Source organism: Neopsephotus bourkii, unplaced genomic scaffold (assembly GCF_033783945.1).
Source record: "Neopsephotus bourkii isolate Nb327-2 ecotype Australia unplaced genomic scaffold, CSIRO-AGI_Nbou_v1 NB_1234, whole genome shotgun sequence".
In the NCBI taxonomy this organism is placed as follows: domain Eukaryota; kingdom Metazoa; phylum Chordata; class Aves; order Psittaciformes; family Psittacidae; genus Neopsephotus; species Neopsephotus bourkii.
Genome location: NW_026901719.1, coordinates 847,785 through 861,305, shown reverse-complemented (window position 1 = coordinate 861,305; position 13,521 = coordinate 847,785). Strand labels below are relative to the sequence as shown.

General features: G+C 39.6%; 1 protein-coding gene across 5 annotated transcripts; it reads right to left on the bottom strand.

Moving 5' to 3' along the window:
* Nucleotides 1–290: 290 nt before the first annotated feature.
* LOC133218224 (toll-like receptor 7) lies at nt 291–9,516 on the bottom strand. Of its 5 annotated transcripts, XM_061364420.1 has the most exons (4): nt 8,238–9,515; nt 7,786–7,831; nt 4,461–4,507; nt 291–3,904 (listed from the first exon to the last, which is right to left on the bottom strand). In XM_061364420.1, exon 4 carries the CDS (start codon nt 3,887–3,889, stop codon nt 764–766), a length of 3,126 nt encoding a protein of 1,041 aa, XP_061220404.1. In that variant the 5' UTR covers nt 3,890–3,904; nt 4,461–4,507; nt 7,786–7,831; nt 8,238–9,515; the 3' UTR covers nt 291–763. The 5 variants fall into 5 exon arrangements, with proteins under 5 accessions (XP_061220404.1, XP_061220402.1, XP_061220403.1 ...); XM_061364418.1 differs by lacking the exon at nt 4,461–4,507 and having other exon boundaries at nt 8,238–9,516; XM_061364419.1 differs by lacking the exon at nt 8,238–9,515 and having other exon boundaries at nt 7,786–7,948.
* Between the last annotated feature and the right edge of the window lie 4,005 nt (nt 9,517–13,521).

Sequence of the window (13,521 nt, the reverse complement as noted above, 5' to 3'; positions counted from 1 at the left end):
TTCTTCAGGCTCGTGAGCTTTTGGACAACACAACAGAGGGAGAGCTCCCATACCACAACCAAAGCCCCTGACAGCAGTCCCACCTGAACTTCCTCTCCCCAGTGATTAGGGCTGTTGTCTACTCAGAAGCGGTAGGCTCGACAGCTGTAAGCCTGAGATGAAAAAATAATCATTCTTAGATTTTCCTAACTCCTAAAATTAAAGCATGAGCTCCGCTTAAGGTATTTTCCGAGACAAATGTGTCAGCAGATACTTTTCTTGTTTTTCATAAATACACCAAATACAGAAACTATAATTTTCTGTTAAAACTGTATTTACTCCAACAGAGATCTGAACAGCAGCAACTTCAGGCACAGTCAAACTCCTCCTGGCAATCTGTGTACTAGGATAAGCTGAGCAAGTGTCTCACCCACACCTGACCCAACCACAGGTGGTGCTGGAGGCCTCCAGTGAACTGAAATTTGGAAGTGGTGATTCTGTTCTAAAACAGGGACTTCCAGTAGGTAGTGCATCTTCTCTTGTTGTGCAGCAATCAGTGCCAAGCAGGGTGAATATCAGCTAAACATCCATGCTGGCAACAGTTTTGGTCTGTCTTGTCATAGCAAAACAAGTGTACTATCATTTGGGACTAATTGTGCGTTTCTTTTTGGGCCACAATATCACAATTAACATTTATCCTCTACACTTTGACAGCTTCTCCAAATGAAGTTTAGGATATTTTTCTCATCATGCATCATAATAATATTTACAGGGAAGGGCAGAGCTAAACAGTTTCCTGGAGAAGCTTGTTGTAAGCCAGGCTATTGTTCATAGCTATTGCATTTTTCAGGCACTGCCAGAAGTAGGGCTGAGATCTAGGGTTAGTTGGCCATTCCAGGACAGAACTTCTGCACAGCCTCTTCCTCAGCTGAACATACCGGGACTTCTGCAAAACCTTCTCAAGAAATATCAAGATAATGACATCTGTTTTTTCATCTAGAAGCCGCTGGTGGGCCATGTAAAATGTTGTCTTGAAGTTGCCGCTTTTAATATACTTGTTGGTCAGTACAAATATGGTCTTTTTGCTCAGCTGAATGCTCTGGGAAAGGTTGTCAAAAACGGGCTGTCCTGGGAGCCAGTCCCTTCCTTCTAGGCATAAGTTGAACTGTCTGGCTCTTTGATCTTCCAGCCTTTCAACCAGTTCTTCCATCACCCATTCATTCACAGCTGGATCTTCATTGTCATAGGCAATAAAGGCATCATAGCAAGCATCTGGTGAAGGTAAATGCCGATAGCCCTTCCACTTGGCAGTGCAGTAATGATAACTATACCACACATCCCAGAAATAGAGATGGCTCATCACTGTGAACACCATAAAGCCTAGGACAGTTGAAGCTGACAGAGCATACAGGATCAAATATGAGGTGTCCAGCTCACAGGTATACAGATCCAAGAAAACTACGCTCTTTCCTTTATGTGCTCCTGGGCCAGCACAGGTCACATCTGTGGCCAGAAGAGGAATAGTCACATGAGTCTGATTGATCCACCAAACAAACCACACAGCATCACAGTTACACTTGAAAGGATTGCCATGCAAGAGCAGCATCTTCAGGTTGTTAATGACATTTTCAGGGAAGCTAGATTTCTTAATTACTTGGATCTTGTTTGAGCTGAGGTCCAAGTATTTCAGTTTGAAAGCCCCTCTGAGAAAATGTCTGCTCAGCCGTTGAATGCGATTGTTTCGGAGAATCAGGTTTTGGACTGTTGAAGAGCAATTGGACAGTTCTTGGGGAACAGTAGACAGAAGGTTATTACTGAGGTCCAGAGTTTCTAGTTTTTTCAGATGGTGCAGGTTTTCCCATTTGAAACTCCTCATCCGGTTGTTAGTTAAGTTGAGGATTTTGAGTTCTGGAGGCATAGCTTCAAAAACACCATAAGGCAAAAAACTGAGAGAGTTGAAGGAAATATCCAGTTCTTTCAGGCCAGTAAGGTTCTTGAAAAATGACAAGTATCTAGCATTCCCATCCATCCATAAAACATCTAACCGATTTCCTCTGAATTCTAGAATTTGAAGAGACTGACTTTCCATTCCTGTGTTAGTAGAGGTAGAAATTTCATTCTCATTCATCATCAGCTTCTTCAGATGCGGCAAGTTTTTCATAAAACTAAGCATGTGAGTGACACCTTCTGCCAGAAAATAATGTTTGTTATTGCTTAGGTCTAGAATTTCAAGAAGTTTTAACTCCTTGAAAGCAGTTGAGTATAGCAAGTCAATCCTGTTGTTAGAAAAATCCAGGTATTTTAATCCAGACAAGTATAAGAATTCACTTCCATTTAAAGTCTGACTTATTGCATTACCTGACAAGTTGAGGCATCGGAGGTAACTAAGTCCCTGGAAGTCTGAGGGGTTAATAAAAAATATGTTGTTTCTGCTTAAATCCAGAGTTTCTCCATATTCCAAGCAGTCTTTTTTGACTGAAGATTCGTAGGAAGCAGCCTCTTTGTCTTTGGACCTGCAACTTCGCCCATACTCATCATACTTAAAATAATGCATTTCCTCTAATATTTGCCTGTTGTATTGCTCTACTGAAATCCTAGGGTTAGAGCAAAACCCATAAAAGTTGCTTTCACCTGAAGAAGGAGAAATTTTATTCACCGAGAGGTCTATGAGTTTAAGAGATGGGAATTTTTTGAACACACTCAGGTCAGCAACTTTAATAAAATTAGTCCCGAGATCCAAAACTGTTAGATTTCTAAGACTGAGCAATGGACCTAGATTTCCTTCTCTCAGTTCTTTGAAGACATAACCCCTGAGCCTCAGAGTTTCCAGGTTAGAGAGGGAAGAAAAAGACTTAGACAAAGTCAAGGTTGGAGAATACATCTTCAGTTCAAAATTAAAGGACAGGTCAAGGTCTACAAGGCTGGGGATAAACTTCAGAAACTGAGCATCTCCAATCTCCTTTATGAGGAAATTTTGGGAGAGGTCAAGCTGTTTGAGATTCCTTAAGTTTTTAAACCAGCTGCTGGGTATACTCTGAATAGAGTTACTGTGAAGTCGCAAAATTCTTAAATTTTTCAAGGAATAAAAAGCCTTTGAATGTATCTCAATTGTGCTCTTGGGGCAGGGAATACAAGGATATGGGGCATTATAGCAGCGTGGGCAGTTACCACTTAAATCAAGAATTTCTAGGTTGTGAAGGGTACTCAAGTCATGTTCTTGAATCACTTGAATATTGTTGTTGTAAATATATAATTCCTTTAATGTAGATGGCAAATTGGGTGGAATATGAGTTAAGTTGTTAGACTTCAGGGATAGTATTGTTAATTTTTTCAGCTCCAGAAAGGCTGTTTTTTCAATTTCAAATGAAACATTGCATGGATTACGGTAGTAACAGTTCTGTCCCAGATACAATATTTCTACATTTCCCAGCTCTGACAAATTGACTTTTTGGATAGAAAAGATATGGTTTGCTTCCAGGCTCAGCAGACTTAAAGTAGTAGGAAGACCCCAGGGTATTTCCCACAGCTGGTTTGCATCCAAATACAATGACTTCAATCTGGTCAGGGCAGCAAAACTGCCATTCTCGATCTTCGGATGTGTGGTGCACACATGGTCTTTGGGCCCCATTCTGACAGGCACACAGTTGCATCTGAAGTCAATTTCCACGAGCTTTACAAGATGGGCAAAGGATGCTGGATTGATATGGGGGATGTGGTTAATACTTAAGGTAAGGTTGGTAGCATTTGCAGGGATCCCTCTGGGGACTTCCAGGAGACGCCGACTGGTGCAATCCACTGTCACAGTACCTTCGAAGGTATTAACATCACAGGGTAAACTTTTGGGAAACCAAGTTCCTGACAGCAGCATCGGGAATGGGAAGAGCAAGACAAATGGCAGCACATTTGACATCTTTGCATGAGGTACCTAAAAATAAGGAAATAGGGAAGAATTAATTTAATGTGATGAGAGCATGTCATAGGACATTAGGTCAAGCACATGCTTGGTCAGACAAAATACACAGCTAGCCTGTGGTCCTGTCTCTCACACTGGCTAGAATTGGATGTATAGGGAAGATTATAAGTTTGAGGGAGGCATATATTAGTATTTCCTCAAATGCTTTCTTTACTTTCTTATCAATGAGTATCGGAGTGTTAAGATAACTATCACTCTTTAAATAATGAATCATAAAAAAAAAATACTGAAAAAATGACAAGGCAGATGATTAAAGGCTATGTCTCTGTGAACTTTCTTCTTTTAAGGTGTTAAACATCCATTAATTTGCCATTGTATAATAGCATAAACAAGCAAATTTAGGTTTTTGAAGCATGTGAAAGTCTGTAGTCATGTAAAACCATACTAACAGGTGTGTGCCTATTTCAAATTTCACATTATCATAGAGATTCTTCCTCTAATATGTATTAGAATGGATATATGGTCAACTTAAGCCAGTCAGTAGCTATACTTCTATATGGTTTAATACCTGTTTGCATTTTCACAGTCCAATAAGGACAGAGCTCCAAGAGAGCACTGTAGCAATGCAAATGTAAAAATGAAAGTCAGATTTTCATGGACTTAAGATTGATTATGTCCCATAAAAGAGTAATAAGCAGTAAACAAGTAGAGGCATAATCCTACAGGCATTTAAAGAACCTTCCAAAATATGCCCTCTATCTGTCAAGTCTTTGTGGTCTTGCCTGTTTTATAGATTTCTGTTTTTAGGGGAAGAGCAATAAGCTTTTAATATTTCACAACTTAATAGTTACTTCCGCAGTAACAGTGTCAAAGAAACCCCATCCCTCTGGCCAGAGGCAGCCAGCCAAGCAAGCAGGCTTCCTGCCATGGCTTGTCTAGCACAGGCAAAGGGGCCGTGACCATTTTTCTCTGTTGCACAGCCTTAACTACCTGTGTCTGGTGCTGGTCAAGAGGTTTAAAGACAAAAAACCCCACAATAATGAACATCATGTTTTCTTCCTGGAAAACTCAGTGTAGAAGGCTTGGAAGATGCATGGTACACAGAGTGCTCTTAAACAACCGGGATTAGTTATGCTTGTAATAATATCAACTGAATGTAAATACCCAGTTAAGCAGCTGAAAATCAGATGATTAGGAAAAGTGTTCAAGACACGTGGAAAGGTTTTTTTTTCTACTTAGTTGGGACACAAGAATATGTAAAGATCCTCTCAAACAGCATGTGAAAACCCTGGTGAGTTTTGTCTAAGACATGCCTTGCAACTGACACAGACTCAGAGATTAATTGAGGCTTCTGTTGCATGCATTAGCTGAGGTTACTATGCTAAATCTACCTATGTATCTGTGTATCTGGAAGAGTACTCTGAGGACTAGCAGGGCAGTAGATGGTAGAGAACCCAGATCAAGTCTCACACAGCACCCTACTTCTGCTATCTGGATTTAACAGCCAAGAGGTATCACCCTGGGGATTTGTTCAGTCAGCTTTTGAATTGCAGAAGGAAAAAAGTAAAAATCCACTGCAGACCTCAAATTCAGTGTAACCTGGTACTGTGCTACACCACAGCCTTTCTTCTACCACAGTTTCCCATTGCCAGGAAGTGCTATGGTGCTTTCTTCTTTTCAGCTGATTCTCATGAAAAAAACAACAATGTAGGTAAATGTCCCAGCTGGTAGCCATGACTATCATTCTAAGGAAAGCTGACCTGGAATAACCTGGCCATGACTGTAAATTTGTATGTAATTGTTTTCAGCCCTCGTGAACTCATTTGTTAAGAATGAAAATAACCTTCACTGGGTTTACAGCAATTCACTTTGGAAACTCACCCAGACAGAGGTTACTGGGTAAGACAGTTCACCAGTGTCTTCAATATGGTCTAATCAATCAAGTTTAGAGGATGATGAACTTTTTTGATTTCTCAGTATTGACAAACACTTGGATGAATATGGTGAATAAGGATAATCAGAGTAAGTGGTGAGCCAATCTGGAGAAGGTAAAGCACATACATTTCCTCCTGCCTCCCTAGCTTTTTTTCTTGGAACTCTTTTTTGTACCCGTATTATATGGGCAGGCATATGGGAGGTGAAAGGAAGGCCTCTACCACTGATATCAGTTAGAATGGAAAATTGAAGGTCTTTCTTTGAATATTGCTGAAGAAAAATCTGGGTATGTTCTTGTAAATATTTTGCCTTGCTTCTTTTCCAACGGACATACTATATAATGCATGTAAAAGACTATTAGACTGATAAAAACCGAAGAGTGCGTATCCTAACTGAATGGCCCTTGGTACCCCAGCTCTTGCTTACTTCTATCTCTTGCTTTACCAGACCAATGTACTCCAGGAGCCAAAGTCATTGGCCAAGGCAGGTGCCCATGGAGCACAGCAGAGAGGTGGCAAGGAAACCATGGAGATCTGCACTGCAGGGTATGTTGCACTATCTCACAGATGCCATTTATTTTTATCCATCCATGCATGCCACAGCAGACCATGAAGTGCTGACCCTCACCAGCCACGAACACCGTACATGCAGCCGGGAAAGAAGATACTGACAACTGCCACAGTTCAAACTCCAGCAGCCTATCTTCCTTTAAAAGAAGGAAGGAAAACATCTGCTGCTAACTGGGGGTCAAACCACAGATTTGCTGCTCTTGAGAAACATTAATTAGCATTAACCTTTAAAGATTCTATAAACCAAATTAAGACCCTCTGTCCAAGCACTAGAGTAGGAGCTGGACAAGGTGAGATTGACACAAACTTTTTATATACTCATACTGGCCACTGCACTCAGGCATCTAATTTTAGGCACTTACTCAAGTTCCTCAATTCATTGCCGTCAATCTGGGCTGTACTGACATTCAGGAGAGAGCAGAAGAGATGCAAGGGAGGCCCTGCAGGCACTGCTCAGCTCTGAAGATGGAGGTCTACCCGACTGCACACAGAACAGAGACGAACACTGCAGGTTTAAGTGCCTAAAATTAACTGCAATGAATCTGGGCCTTAAATGTCTACATGAATATATTTGTGTGTTTCTTAAGAAGTCAAAAAAATGCCTTTTGAGATGTTTGCAATGCTCACATTTTGAGCTCTTACATATTGCAGTATTTTCAAGAACCTAAGTGTTGTTGCAGAGCCAGCCTATCTCGTACCGTCTTTGTGCTTCATTTCTTTGTATAACTTTGTTTCCTGATACCTTTTTAATGCACTAGCTGTCTTAACTGTAATCTGTTAAATTCTGGTGCTGTGTCTATCTATCTGCATGTGTACACTGTCTGTTACAGTACAAGAACAAATAGGAAAGATTGTTTTAATTAGAATAAACAAGAAACGCTGACTCGTGCAATGTCTTTGCTAGTTTGAAAGCTCAGCTAGAGTATACACGTAAACGTTTGGCTTTGCAAGATGTAAACCAAGTACTAATCTGTTGCTATTAACCAGCATATGCATGAACCTGTACTGATTTAGGGTATTCAAATATTCAAAAAAAATACAGTTAGGTGTTTCTGAAGGATTCTTTTTTTTTCCTGTAGGTGTTCCATATGTATTTTAAATGGTGACAGAGGAAAAAGCTAGAGAAACAAGAACGCCTCAGAAGATACAGCACTTAGAAAAGACATTTTATGATACTCATTCTGTAGCACAGCAGTACAATTAAATAGTAGCCATTTAGGCTCAAATAAATGCTTTCCTTTCCTCGCATTATGTATTGCAGTTTCTAGCTACAATAGTAAATTGGAATATTTAGAAAGCAGAAAAGCAGAATATGGTCTTGTTAGCTTTCCACAACAGTTCCAGTCAATAAAGGTTTAAAAGCAAATTTAAAATGAAAGTTTAACCTACCATTTTCTGTGTGCTTCAGATCTGGCAGATTTGTCACTGGAGGAGACTGTAAATCGGAGCAGAAAAAACCAGCATAAAAGAGGTCCCCACTGGTTCAGCTCAGGTGCAGAGAAGAGTATAATGGGACATAACTCACTCAAGACAAAAGCTCTAATCACTACTTTATCACTAGTCTCCAGCTGGACTGCAACTTGAAAAACAATTAAATGTGAAACAACTGCTGCAACCTACTTCCTCAAACATTTGTACTTCAAATTAAAACAACAGTACCTCATTTACTCCTCCACGCCCCATAAAAATAACCGAGTACTTCTTTTTTCTTTTTTGTCCTTTTTCTACAACTTCTCACATGACACGTGCATCCGTGTGCTTTTTGGTCTCATGTTGCAATTTGCTCTCTTCTTTGCTACACTTGAACACGGTTTTAATTTCAAACTGTGTATTTTACCTACCTACAATGTCATATCATAAAGAACTATAATAAAATCTGCTCCAGAAAGATGAACATCCAAGCCGCAGGAAGCCCCAAAAGAGGACAATTGCAAAATATTTGGGGACACAGCATGAGATCAGTCAGCTAGGACACTAATATGCTACATAAGGGTAACATCAGACAACTAAGACTTGCAGAAGCTCAAGTTCCTTCTTTCCTGCCCCCCTCTTTTTTAATGTAAGCTGCACAGAGAGACAGAAATTATTAATTTCTACTAACAGTGTTTCAAATTTGAAAATTTGGTAATTTTTATAAATATAATTTGGTGTTCATTTCTGATGTAACTTCACGAACTGGGACAAAACTCTTCACCTGAATACTCTGTGGAATAAATGTCTATTAAGTGAAAGGGACTCTGGGGAAAAGGAACCAAAATAAACCAGGAAAAAAAGGGTAGTGGTAAGGGCATAGGAAACAGTGTACAAAAGAAATTAAAACTTTGTGGGAGAGCATAGAAGGGACCAAGTTAATAATGACACTGATAGGCTTCAGATGGTGACAGTCCAGCTTTTCATGGAACACAGTGTCTGAGAGCTTCTTTCTTAGAAGTTGTTATGCTTAGCAGGACAGAGTAGTTGAATGGTTATATTTATTAGATGGGGTGGTTGGAGATTTTTATATCTTCTTTCCCTATGTATTTTTCTTTATATTTTAAATAGCAGCTCATAATTTCTCTGATTGTGATGGAGCCAAGGAAGACTGGTTGTTTTGGAAGACTGGAACCTGAAAAATGAACACAGAAAGAATTTGCAATAATACTTTAAAATTCCCTGGTTTTAGTGGCAGAGTCTTACAGACATAAAGAAAACCAAGAAAGTGTACAGCATCATTACCATTTTAATTAAGGCCTAGGAAAGGGCTCATTAACTCATTATAGGCTCAGGACTATATTGCTCACCTTTGGGCCTGATTACTAAAAGTACCCAAATAAAGTACAATTCCTCTGCTATTTATTGATAACTGGAATTCACTTTTCACACAAGAGGCACTGAGGCTTTCATTGTGGGTTATCATAGCTAAAGCAGACATCTCACTAAATCCTGCTGCCTTCTGCAAGGCCATTCAATGCATTTCTGGTAGGAGGAAAACCTTAATTGCAAACACCCTATGCTAGCTATTCCACTCTGAATATCTCATAGATTGTGTACCACCAGAAGAGAAATTTAGCTCCCATTCATTTATAGTTATTCACCTTATTAAAAAGCAAATGTGCTTAATTGATTGTGAATAAGAGAATGACATGGCCCACACTGGATTGTGAAAGGTGATTTCTTCAAGCGCCTAACCACATCTGTGATACATGATGCTTGAACATGAGATCCTTAATGCCCACTCACTTAGATTGTAAGTAGGTTTTCTAAAGCAGTGTCCCATCACCCAACCCTGTAATTCTTGACAGGTGCTCGGTGCCTTTGGAGATCTTCCTTGTAGTCTACACCTACAAACTTTGGAAATTCTAATAGTTGTACTGACACTTTGACTTTTCTTTTGGGCTAAGGCTGGTTTGGTTTCTTTTAGTTCATATTAGGAAGGCTTGCTGTCACACAGCCAAGAGCATACGAGTTTCAATTCTGTGCAGAGTGAAACTGCAACTTTAGCTGAACACTACTAGAAACATAGAGGGCTTTTTGCCATTTTTTTTCTGGTTTTTTTTTTTTTTTTTTGGTTTTAAACCCAAGAAACGGGGGAAGGAAAATACAGCAATATTTCCCTTCAGAAGGCAGGGGTAAATTCAGAAGAGCTCAGCAGTCCAGAACTTCACAACTGTAATTTGATTTTTAGAGGTACAGAGAGTCACTGATTTACTAATAGAAGTTCTGATTTCCTTCAGATGTGCAAAATCTCTTTTACCTTCTGTGAAACACAAAGTAACTGAAAGCAGGAAAGTACCTACCATGCCATGTGCTAGGGGAGGACCCACTGGTAACAATGCATATATTTTGCCACCTCTGTGAGTGAAGAATATAATCTAAACTAGAGCAAGAGTCTCTATTTTATCTACTCTCCTTAATCTGTCATCTACAGGTTAGGGTTTCAGTTAGATGAAAATTGGGCTGGTGAACACTATATTTTCTTTCTTTTTTTTTTTTTTTTTTCCCCTCTTCCAAATGAAAACTTACAGAAAAATTATTTATTTATCAAAATCAGGATTCTGTCATGTTTATCTTACAGCTGGGTAGTTTACCTAAAGTCTTAAAGTCTTGCAGCAATGTCTGTTCTCTGATATGCTAACCTTCATAACAATAATTATGATAGCACCCCAGACACTCATGGCTAATATGACATTTAGTGTAACACTGCATAATTTACCCAGGAAATTATCAGACACAAGTTGAGTTGCTCAGTTCTTGAAATACATAATTTGACTGCAAACTGATGTAGACAGATGTACAAAAAGAACCACAGAGAGAAACGGACAGCAAAATTGAGGAAATGATAAGAAAATCATTTGCAGAAGCCTTAAAGGGCGTAAAAATGCAGGACTTCTGCTGACAGCAGTTGCAGAAATGTGTTTGCAGGCACTAAAAATAACTAAAACAATAAACAGAATACAACACTAGGGAAAATGGGCCTACAACGGCAGAAAAAGCTCTCAGAGCTCTGATGAGGGAGGAGACCCTCAAAGATCTGCACCAAGTTTAGCCAACCACCTACTGCACTGACATATGGCTGAAGGACCCACTAGCATCACAGACTTACCCACTTCTGAAAGCTGAGGCTACCCCAGTGCCAAGACTGACCATTTGGTGTTTATAACAGGTTAAAACTCTTTGCAGAAAGCAAAGGCATCTGGCATTCAAAGAACAGAATAGTGTTTCAGTTGGAAGGAACTCTTTCCACCAAATCTCACTAATACCAAATGAAATTGGCAGCTGACCGATTTCTTTTGACTGTGATGTAGTACATGGTACAATGCTATGTTTCAGCTTGTCTGAGAACAATGCTGGTAACACACTGATGTTTGAGATGTTACTATGTAATGCTTACCCGGATCAAGGACATTTCAGTCTGTCATGCTCTGCCAGTGAGGAGGGGCAGAAGCAGCTGGGAGGGAGCAGAGACAGGATACCTGACCCGAACTATCCAAAGGGGTATTCCCTACCACAGCACATCATGCCCCATATGTAAACTAGGGGGAGTTGGCTGGGAGCCACTCATCACTGCTTGGGAACGGGCTGGATATCAGTCAGCAGATGGTGACAATTGTATTCTGCATTACTTGTTTTTCTGGGGTTTTATTTGTCTGTTTTTCATCTTAGTATTTCTACTACTATTATTATTCTATTTAAATTTATTTCAATTATTAAACTGTTCTTAACCAATGGTTATATTTTCTGATTCTTCTTCCCATCCTACTTGGGGGTGGAGAGGTATTAGCAAGTGCCTGTGTGGTACTTATTTTATAGCTAGACTTAAACCACAACACCAACACTTCATCCTGTTTTTTTCTCATACTGCATGCATTGTTGTGCAAGCATTTCAGATATGCTTCTGAGCTTTCTGCGCTCCCAGAAGTGGTATTAATAGTCCCACTGGGATTGCCACCCTATGGCAATACCATGCGAACTCTGTTTACCTACTGCAGTCCTGTTGGCATCTGCTTCCCCCATAAGTCTTGGTTCTCGATCAGACCTGACAGTTTATGCCCAAAACCCTGTTTTCCCCATCAGTACAGGTGGATCTTGTCAGGCCCCAACATACCTTGCCTCTCAAAGGCTCTTCCATGTCAAACCCCCAAAGTTTTGGTGAAGACACCAGTCCTGAAGCCAAGTACCCTAGGCTTACCTGTTTCTTCTGAAGTCTCTCACCATTACTGAGAGGATTAAGGAAAACAGTACATGTGCTCCTGAATTTTTTAGCATTCTTCCTAGAGCTCTGAAGTCTCTTTTGATGGACTTTGGAGTTTTTATTTCAACATCATTTGTACCTATGTGAAAGAGCAGAAATGTATAGTAGTCTAAAGGTTGAAATATGTTCTTCAGACTTGTGGTGGCATTCCTAATCTGAGTCACTGAAAAGAGGGTCTGGCCCTCTTTTTCAAGAATGGGTACTTCTGTTCCACACAGGAAGGAATTCCCAACAACCAGAACTTGCTGGTTTTTCTTCTCATTGCTGGTTTTGTTACAAGTGGCTGGTCTCTCACCTTGGCAGGACTGCTTTGTGTGGGTTCTTCCTGGTGGTTTAGATTAGACATTAAGAAGTGCTTTACTGTGACTGAGCAAGACAGTGAAACAGGTTGCCCAGAGAAGTTGTGGCTGTCCCAGCCCTGGCAGTGTTCAAGGCCAGGTTGGATGGGGCTTTGATCCATCTGGTTGAGTGGAAGGTGCCCAGGGCAGAGACAGCCATCTGAATTTACCTCTAAATGCACAAAATGCAGTGGACACAGTAAGCTTAATTCTGTATATTCCTTCTGCTCTTTTCCCCACCTCAGCCTGTTAAATAGTTTAGTGGCTTGCTTACATCAATCTGCAAAGTAAGAGCTCTTCAGACAGTGTTAAATCAAACTTCCATTGAAATTTCAACATTGTGTCCCTTCTTTCATAACATAATGTGTACCAGTCTGGTGTGGTTAACCGTTCATCCTTATGTCCAAGACAGCTGGAGCATGATTTATGAGGAAGGCTCGCACAAGAATCAATGCCTGCATCTTTCCCTATTTGACTTGTGCAGGGCATGTTCTCAAAAAAATAATAATAATAAAAAAAAAAGAGTGATAAAACCCCAAACAAACTCTTGTCACAAGTAATTTGCAAGATTTATTTATACAACTTGTGTATAAGGAAACAATTCAGCATGTTTTTCTTGGTACTGAAGTTGTGATCTATAAAGCAACTGAATAAATACCATGCATTAGAAGTATTGTATACTGTTTGCACTGTAGTAAGCTCTGTACTTTGGCATAATTATGTAGTCACAGACTGGGGGTTAACAACTTAACTGCAAAGTAATGTTTTCAGGAGTATAGGTTAAATAATCTTACATTTAAAAATTGCTTTACCAAATAAAACAATATAAGTTCATTTTCTGTTGTATTACAACATATTTTTTAAAATTCAGCTGTAAATGAGGAATTTCCAAGAATTTGTGGCTGAACTTAACTCTCAACACAGTATCTTATATACCCTATTTCTGTATTCATCACAGAAAGTAGTACAGATGAAATTTTGTTTTCCTCATTTTAACATTGGAAAAAAACCCATACAAGAAAAAAATATTACTGGAAAATTATAAAGAAAAAATAG